Source organism: Macrobrachium rosenbergii, chromosome 26 (genome assembly GCF_040412425.1).
Source record: "Macrobrachium rosenbergii isolate ZJJX-2024 chromosome 26, ASM4041242v1, whole genome shotgun sequence".
NCBI lineage: Eukaryota > Metazoa > Arthropoda > Malacostraca > Decapoda > Palaemonidae > Macrobrachium > Macrobrachium rosenbergii.
This window is the reverse complement of record NC_089766.1, coordinates 38,561,592-38,571,351: the sequence shown is the minus strand read 5'-3', so window position 1 is coordinate 38,571,351 and position 9,760 is coordinate 38,561,592. Positions and strand designations below refer to the sequence as shown.

Genomic DNA, 9,760 nt, shown 5'->3' with positions numbered 1-9,760 from the left:
GCATTGAAGTAGTCCATGTACTGGGTACGGATATTGTTGCCAATAGTGGTAGATCCCAAACCACATCGTTGCAACTCCAACAACTGCGGTGTGCGCCATTCACCAGGAATTATTGTTCCCCTACGAAAATCCTCCGAGTCCACAGCTCCCTCAGGTGTGTATTGGCTACCAAAATCCCGTCTGAGGTAGATATGCAGTGCTGTGCATGCAAGGACAACTTTTTCAATTTTCCCAGGGGATAGACTAATTGGCGTTAAAAACACCCTAAACCGATTAGTGAGAATGCCAAATGCATTCTCAACAGTCCCCTGGCCCTGGAAAGTCTATAAGAAAAATTCTTTCATGTCGTGTTTGGTTTTGGTGTAAAAAGGGTTTCGTTATATGCCTCTGCAGTTGAAAGCATCGTCTGCCACAAATACGTAAGGCAAGATTCTATCACTCCCGGAACATGTTTGTCCGTTGGTAGGCCTGCAGTGTTGTTTGCAATACGACGGCAGAGATCACTGTTGTTCCACACTCCACCATCTGAAACTCTCCCATTTGCACCAATGTCTACATAGAGAAATTCCAGATTAGCATCACATACTGCCAGTAAGACAATGCTGTGGGTACCCTTATAATTGAAGAAATACGACCCGCTGTCTTGTGGAGGCCTTATCAATATATGTTTCCCATCTATGGCTCCTAGACAGTTGGGGAAGTTCCATCTTGTAAAAAATCCCTGTGCCACACGCATCCATTCTTCCGGGGTTGTAGGTACCTGCAAGTATACCAGTAACTATTAAATACAAGGAGTCCTTTCCTCCTTCACCTTCTCTTTTTACAGCTTCTCCTCCTCCTGCTCTCCCGACAGCTGAATGTGTGTGTGTGTGTGTGTCTCATTAAGTCCTATTATTTTTACCATTGGTTGCTACTACTACTATACTACAACTATACTACTACTACTACTAATGATACTATACTACTACTAATAATAATACTATACTGCTACTACTAATAATAATACTATACTACTATTACTACTACTACTACTACTAATAATAATAATAATATTAATACTACTACTACTACTACTACTAATAATAATAATAATAATAATAATAATAATAATAATAATAATAATAATTTTAATATCATACTATACTACTACTACTACTACTACTACTACTACTACTACTACTAGATACTACTACAGGTGCTTGTATAGGTCAAGGCACTCTGGATCACTATGTCAAGATGACACATATAATCAAGCTTCACTTTTATTTCACAGATTTATACTGATCCCCCTTCTCCTGGAGCACAGGATTCTCCCAGAGCTTCGACATGACCAACTTCTTGCAGTATATAGTCGGACAATACCTGTATACGCGAACAGTCTCCTGTGTCATCCGCTAGGACAAGACCCACCAAGAAGGCTAGGGTATCGGACTACACAGATAAACTTATAGGACAAGCTCTCCAACAACTGAATGCATTGCCATCTACACACGACTGCGAAGATGATTTTGGTAATGTTATCGCAAACGGTCTGCGACAGATGCATGGCGACAATAAAATATATGCCGAAAAACTAATTCATGATGTAATATGTATGGGTCAACTCGGTAAACTAACATCGTCGACAAAGTTGACCGAATAAGGTGAAACATGTCAGGGGTGGAGCAGGTGAGTAGATACGACTGGATTAAAACACCGAATAGGAAAGAAATTACTAAGTAAGTGGTACATGCAAGTTGTATAAATAAAGATTCTTTGATAATTTGGTAAAGGTGCAATATGTACTAGATAATTTGTCGTATTATATATGATACTACTACATAGGATATGTAATATATTTCCAGGGTTTACGTTATGTTGTACTTTTCATAAACAAATACAGGTATTTAATATGAAGTGATATATTATTACCCTAAATAGAACATTATGTCTGTGATTGGCACGGTGGTGTTTTGTGTATAGGGTTTATTTGGGAGAGAGGAACCTCATGGTACGAGTATGGTATAGTTTGTGGCTCAATGTATACATGGATTTCTCACAATTTCATTTGCAGAATCTCATTACTATCTACATAACTTACCTTCATGTAATCATCCTTCAGAGCTTCATATATAGCATCACAGGTTTCTGGTATGATAATGGACAGACTCTGCTTGGATATCCTCGTACTGTATTGAAGGGATGTGTAGCAACATCCAGTAGCCAGGTATCTGAGAGTTGCCTCTACATGTGCTGCTGGTGAAATGCTTTGCCTCATATTTGTCTCTTGCCTCTGAATGTAGCCCTCCACTTTCGATACAAGTGTATAAAAACTGTTTATGTCCATCCGCACGTAAGTGCGGAACAAAGTTTCATTTTCCTCCTGCAATTCACGAAGATTGTCACAGAGCTACTCATTCTTTCACGTCTCTGCAACCACTCCCGGCACCAAACACGTCTCTGTGATCTCTTGTTTTTCTTTTTAATGCAGGCACCAATTATGATAGAATACAGTGCTATTTTCTTTCTAAGTATGGTGCGAACCATGGTGATCTTTACCGTAATGAACCACTCACTCACAACTGCTGGCGTCCGACTGCCCTCCAACCACCACAGACAGCTGTGTGGACACCTACGCGGGCATAGTCTGCAGACTTTGCCTGCCAGGCACAGCCTGTCAGGCACAGCTCGACCGTGTGGACGTGGCTTTAGGGTTAAAATACACCAATTTCAAAGATTTAAAAGAAGCCTTTCATAGGGCTAGCTATATAAATATTTTGACTGATTTGCCAGAAATGATAGAAGGGAGACTCATATACCTGATGATGGATTACCTAATAGACAGAATAAGCTGTATCTATTTTGAAGGTATTCAATCCAGTTGGTGAAAAAATGGAATTGGGTACTCCTCAAGGAGGGGTTTCATCACCAACTCTTTAATGTTCCGATGAAAGCACGAAAAATTAATATACCAGAAATCATTGTAACAATATATGCAGATAACATAGTAATACAAGCAAGCACAGATAAAAGAATAAACAAGTAATTAAGGCACTCACAACATTATGCAATAGCATAGGATTAGTCATATCACCTAGATGACTAAAATGACAGCAAGAGACACATGCAACCCCTTGATGCTGCACGTACAAAGCTAAAGAATAGAGAGGGTAGCCTAGTACACATATATGGTGTCATACTCAGTAACAGGTATCATAAAGTGTATGAAGTTAAGAGAATAGTACAGGTGTCAGCAACAAGGTCACCCATTCTCCAGAAATTAGCATGTGGCTCTCTGGGTGCAAGTGTACCAGTGGTGAAACAACTTTAAACAACAGTGACAGGATCATTAACTGACTACTGAAGAGGAACTATACTGGCATTCTAGAAATCATCCAGAACAAGGTAGCAAGAAGCATCATAGGGGCACCTAAAAGTGTCAGGCAAGAAATATTGCAGAATGAGGCAGGGCTGTATCCAATACATCATAGAATAACAAGAACAGCAATCATCCAGTTGTACAAGTCCATCATAACAGATGATGATGAATTAACAAGAGATACTCTGATTTACAGCCATTCTAAATGATAAAAGAATGGTTGGGTTACTGCAACAAGACAATAATTAATACGGGATTCTAACATAAAAGAATACTTAGACGTAATGGGAGTAGACATAAAAGGCATTCCTCCATGGAGCACACCAGAGATAGAGATATCACTATTAACATTAAGAAGGAAAAAGGAAGAAATGAACCATGCACTGATGAAGAATGGCTATCTTCAGAGGGTGAACAGTATACAGGGGAGTGGGTACATTATTATACAGATGGTTCACTTATGGAAGATAGCAAAGCATGTAGTGGGGTAGTTGTTTACCAGTATGGAAAGGAAGTATACTCTTTCAATATGATCAACAAATGGCTGCTCCACATTGCAGTCAGGACTTCTAGGTATTATGATAGCACTGAGTATCATAAAAAGGCAGGACAATGCCATAATAGCAACAGATAGCCTGAGTGCCCTACAGTCACTAACACCAAGAAAAGGTGAATCAAATATCATAGTGTCAAATATCATAGTGCAAAGAGCTGTAGCCCAGCTATCACAGAGCAAACAAGCAGGCAGAATGGTCACATTCATATGGGTGCCATCACACATGGGAGTCTTAGGCAATGAGGGAGCAGATGAGCTTGCTAAAGATGGTGCAAGTAAGGAGATAATATACACTATAAATTGACACCATCTCTGTGTACATTAAAAAATTAGTTCCTCGTTGGGGAAGTCGGTAGAGTTGTGGGCTAGCACTCGCTAGGCCCGAGTTCGAATCTCCGGCCGGCTAATGAAGAATTAGAGGAATTTATTTCTGGTGATAGAAATTCATTTCTCGCTATAATGTGGCTCGGATTCCACAATAAGCTGTAGGTCCTGTTGCTAAGTAACCAACTGGTTCTTAGCCACGTAAAGTAAGTCTAATCCTTCGGGCCAGCTCTAGGAGAGCCGTTAATCAGCTCAGTGGTCTGGTAAAACCAAGGTATACTTAACTTTTTGTGTACATTAAAGGACTCGGTTGGGCTAGTAATAATGCAGGAATACAATGAGAGAATAGAGGGCCTCAAAGAAACTAAATCATCAGTAAGAAAATACTTTGAAATTATGGAAGGAAAACCACCCGGCTACAAACAATACAAACTGGAGAGCAGAAGAGAGCAAACATTGTATAACAGATTAAGGATGCAAAGCCGATACCTTTGGAGGGTACTGCCAGCTGTTGGTCCATCAGAAACATGTGGCGAGTTAAGGAAGAACACTCTAAGTCATTATCTCATGGAGTGTGAAGAAAGACTAATTACAGATCACGGGGAGGCAGACTGAGTGAAGTTGCTCTCCTTAAGCATTTTCTAGAATCTGGTGTACTGCAAGGGGTGTTGACATCTTCAAAATCTGCTTGCTCCAGATAGTCAACAGACATGTAAATAATACTGTATCATATTGTAGTATATTTCATTCTACAATGACCTGTTAGCATCATTAAAACTAGGTATTTTAAAATTTCTGTACAAACCTAACTTTTAACGTGTTAATGTCGGCTAATTGTTGTAACCAATCACTATGAGTTATAGCATGCGTTACTCTTTAGCAAACTTCCTTGTCAGAAACCTGATATGTATATTTTTATAACAATAAGTCAAATTATTTTTTAATGTACAGTATATATAATGTTGCATATCTTGTTGTGCAATCTTATAATGAATATTTTTAAAATTTATATATTGTAATTCTCCTTATACAGTTATCTGTAATCATTTATTTTTTGTAAACTCCCCGAGTACCGTAACAACCCTGATGAATCACTTATCTACAGTAGAGAACAACAGGGTGAGAAAGTTGTGTACAACATCACAGCCCATGCCATTCACTAGAAAGGGCTTTCCTCTATGCGTATACAGGGCCTGGGTTGCCTTTTTGCTGTACTTTGCAAGTTTTTTTTTGCACAATAAGGTATTTCTCTCTTCAAATTACAGTATCATTTTTTCAAGTTACTCAATCAAATGCAGCAGCTCAGTTGTTTGAAGATATTATCTGGAACAGGTACTCAGTTGATGCATTTAATGCACACTCACAAGAATTTGGAAATTGACATTCTCGGTAGCATGAAACATCACTTAACTGAGACTTGTGCCTCTAAGGAACGCTCTTCAATATTTGACATTACTGGAACACTGGAACCAAGACAAGCTGCTGACCTTTTTGAATCATTTATGAATTAAGAACATCTGGCTGTAAAGCCAAGCACTGGAGCACTTCCAACCATTTAGCGCTAAAGAGGGTTATAATAGGAAGTTAAGAGTGGCTGGACAGCAAGATGGAAGAAAGAAAATGAGAAGTGAGGTGGAGTAACAGGCTAAAAAGAGGATGCAACTCGGGGCCGGAGGGACGATGCAAACAGCCTTTAGTAATGCATACTGCAGAATTTTAATGCGCGAATGGTAATATCTATATATCTACAGTATATGTTTGGCTGCCAGAGACAGGCAAACGGGACAAGCAAAGAATGACAGTGAAAGATCAAGAAAGATAACTAAGTAAATCGTAAACTAAGATTTGCACCATTTCTCTACTGACTCGATCCAACAATATTCGGAATTTTTGTTTTCTTGTTCATTCTGTGGAAACTGATGTCACTAAGCACCATTTTCAAAATTACAATAAAAATCAGTTAAAATCATACCCATAGTCTATTTATAGTATCCGCATATCTAACGCCCAATTCTAAATCGCATATTAGTTATACCAGCATTAGCATTCGCGCATTAAAATTCTGCTACATTTCTTTTCCACGGACCTTAAACTAAAAACGAACCACCAGCGTTGGGACTTGCAAGTTGTGAAGGCTTCTACGAAGCTCAAGCATTTATTCGTAAACATCCCGACCGCGCATTCAGCGTTCCTTGAACTTCCTTCCAAACCTACATAGAAAAATGGCGACCAAGAAATAATGAATAAAGAACGAATCAACACCCGGCTCATGGGGGAAATTGCTTAATTCCACGTTCGCTTTAAGAGCTCAAATTCTGAAAAGTTCAGTGGATTGGATAAAAAAATTCAGGCCAATGGGCAAGAACTGGGACCTATAAGGTCATTTAAGGCTGAAAGGGAAATTGGAAGTAAGAAGGTTTCAAAGGTGTAACAAGAGAAAAACCTCAAAGCAGTTGCGCTGTGAGACAATTGTTTGAGAGGGTGGAAAGTCTGGTGGAAGGAAGAGAATAAGAACGGAGGTACAGAAAAAGGAATGAAGATGTTGAAGTTAGGGGCCGAAAGGACGCTGCAGGGAACCTTAAGCAATGCCCACGGTGCACTACTTGAGGTGCACTGGCGGCGCTACCCCCCTGCGAAGTGCAAAGTTCAGTGTGTGACAGAAAGCGTTCACCGCCTGATGGGTCCAACCCCAAGCAAATAAATCTGACTGAGAAGAGGTCAAAGTCACTACGGGCTGCTCTAGGAGCAAGAGCCCGTGCTGGCACAAGGCCAGCTAAATCTGAAACAACAACAGGTCAAATTCTGAGCTTCCTTAAATCTCCTTAAATCTCCAATCCTTCGTGGTTTCTCTGACCACGATGAATTTCATTTCATTGGAACGAGCAACTCTAAATATATCGCGACTTGTCTACTAAAACTAGCCTTTGGGCATGTAATGATTGCATGAAGTTTCAGAAACTTTATTTAGGCTATTACTTGAATTTATGGCTAAGGTTAAGACGACGGTTAAATTTACCGTCTAGTATGACTGGAATATATTCCAGAGTAATAAAAGTTTATTAAGTAAGTCCGATGTTACGTTGTTTACGTTTTACAATGCCCTTTCAAATGTTTATGGGGACACTAATAATGGAGACATTACATCAATGCTGATTTACCAAAAAAAAAAAAAAAAAAGTATTGGGTGGTTGTCGGGAAATATAACGACCACCGTTTTGGTTTGGCTGTTTTTCGTTGTCCTACACAATTGCTGCTGTTAGTATCAATGTACTTTTAACAAGAAACATGGGAAAGGGCCAAGATAAAAGACCAATACACCGAAAAGCATAAATAAATAGAAAATAAGTGTAGTAAAATAAATATAGAGTATAAATATAGAAAGTGAACACTCACCAAAAGTTGGACAAAGCGGCGCTTGTTAAAGATTCATTTTCAATTTACGTAGAGCTTATTGTTCTCATCACTTCCATTTGTTATTGTATAACCATCAAATTCTTCTTACCCTCTCCCAGTTCTTTCACAATTACCCCCAACACGAGGATTCAACTCTAAAACATCAACACTAGGCCTAGACACCATACCAACACCTTCAACAGGTGTCACATCCTGTAAACTTGATTCTGTTACACCTGCAGTTCCCTCGCCACGATCGAAGGTCATCAGCTCTTGCATTGGCTTCAAAGAAGGCATCTACAGTATATGTTCATGGCCAAATTCCCGCAGTTGAACAAAGTGTAAACAATGTGGTTATAATACCAGTGTTGAAGCATTCCTGCTATAGCAACCACTCTGGCTTTGCATATTGTTAACAAGTGCTGCTGCCACTCCATATTGTACATCACAAACACGATTACACTGCTGCAAATAATTATAGGAAACGTTATCGGTATGAAAGGATCACGGTTTGATTTCACACTTGTACAGCCGACAAAGAACTAATGACTATTAACCCGGAGAGTAGTCTTTTAGTCGGAAGGGTCCATTTTGGCTGGGTGAAATTTTGCCTTTACAATGGCGCATCAGACTTTGAGTAACAACACAAAAATCAGCGCGCTGATTGGCTGGCATCCCTATCTCATGTTGCTCTCTACTTAGCTGTCATTCCTCCTCGTTGAAATTTCTTCTCCATAAGGCTGGTCTTCGGCCGCCTCTCACTATCTACTATTCAAAGTTGTTTTATACTGAAAATGATCTTCAACCTTGCTGCAATATGATGTTTGTTTAACAAAACGAAATGTATGAAAGTATTTGTGTTTAGAGAGCCTTTGAAGCATTAAAACTGCGATATGTCAAACATATTTTGTTCGTTTCGGCGATATGAGAGAGGTAGAATTTTGATGTCGGTTTCCTGTGTTTCGCTAAACAGTTTTGCTTGAGGAGGACGTAATGACTGTTACTGTTGTTTGCGTTAACTAGCTCTTGGCTAAAGTAAGGACGGAGAGAGAGAAAGAGACTTCCTTCCTCTTGAATTCAGCAGACGTAGCCATCAAGATTGTTAATGTGTTTAATGAGTCTGGTCAAAATTTCACTTTTACGGATTTCTTGCTGCTCAAAATGAATCAAACGACACCGATTACATTGGAAGAAATCATTTGCTCGGGTAAATGTGTAGTCAGTGCCTCCTCCAGAAATCTACATACATAATATGTATATATATATCTCTATATAGATAAAAGTGAATGTTTGTATGTTTTCCCGCTATGGAAACCCAAACTGCCTGACAGACCCAGGAAGGTTATATCTCAATATCAAACCCCTACCCCCGTGACAGACATCAAACAAAAATATTTAATAAAATTTTCGTTTTTACCAATTCCGTCAGGTTTTCCTTCAAGTGCTTTTATGGGTTAATGGTAATTTTCTGCCTAATCGCTCCAGGTTTTCTTCCAGACGCTGTCAGACATATGATTAACCTGCAACAATAAATCCCCTATATCAAATTTTTTATTAGAATTTACATGAATGTTAATCATACTTTATGATAATTATCAATATAATTGTTAATTACCTCGATAAAATCAAAATTGAAAACCTATATCGATACTTTTTATAAGTAGAGATCGCTTTCCGCTGCCAAGAACGACTTCCCACCTGCACAGCTGCTGGCTAAGCCCGACGTGTCAGATATACGGTATTGCCTTTTTTTTGTTTTTGTTTATTCAGATGTGAATTTCCTCATTAATTAGTTCATTTCTTCTCCGTTTTTACCTTCGGAATTCACTATAGCAACTGCTTCGTGACATTATGGTGACGTATTTCATTATAAAGTCAATTGAAATGAGGTCTCAAATTAATAATCGAGTAGTTTGGCAACACCACCACGACACTTTCAACATCGTGCAACCACCTCCACCAAACGCTCTCTCTCTCTCTCTCTCTCTCTCTCTCTCTCTCTCTCTCTCTCTCTCTCTCTCTCTCTCTCTCTCTCAGGTTTTTAACTGTTGCATGAAAATTAATTCTTGCTCTCTCTCTCTCTCTCTCTCATTTATAAATTCCCTTAAGTGGGGTTGAACATCAAGTCA

The 9,760-nt window shown here is 39.1% G+C and overlaps 1 protein-coding gene across 1 annotated transcript; it reads right to left on the bottom strand.

The window, feature by feature from the left end:
- Positions 1-340: 340 nt before the first annotated feature.
- Positions 341-7,928, bottom strand: LOC136852820 (uncharacterized). Its single transcript, XM_067127721.1, has 5 exons — positions 7,766-7,928; positions 6,947-7,017; positions 2,539-2,685; positions 2,081-2,362; positions 341-760 (listed from the first exon to the last, which is right to left on the bottom strand). Exons 1-5 carry the CDS (start codon positions 7,926-7,928, stop codon positions 341-343), a joined length of 1,083 nt encoding a protein of 360 aa, XP_066983822.1.
- Between the last annotated feature and the right edge of the window lie 1,832 nt (positions 7,929-9,760).

What these genes read in the sequence shown, in the direction of transcription:
- LOC136852820 (XM_067127721.1), bottom strand. Translation starts at nt 7,928, where the DNA reads ATGCCTTCTTTGAAGCCAATGCAAGAGCTGATGACCTTCGATCGTGGC. An exon ending in GTTGAATCCTCGTGTTGGGG is followed by an intron (nt 7,018 to 7,765) that starts GTAATTGTGAAA and finishes TTGTTGTTTCAG; the next exon opens with ATTTAGCTGGCCTTGTGCCA. An exon ending in GTGACTTTGACCTCTTCTCA is followed by an intron (nt 2,686 to 6,946) that starts GTCAGATTTATT and finishes TTAACCCTAAAG; the next exon opens with CCACGTCCACACGGTCGAGC.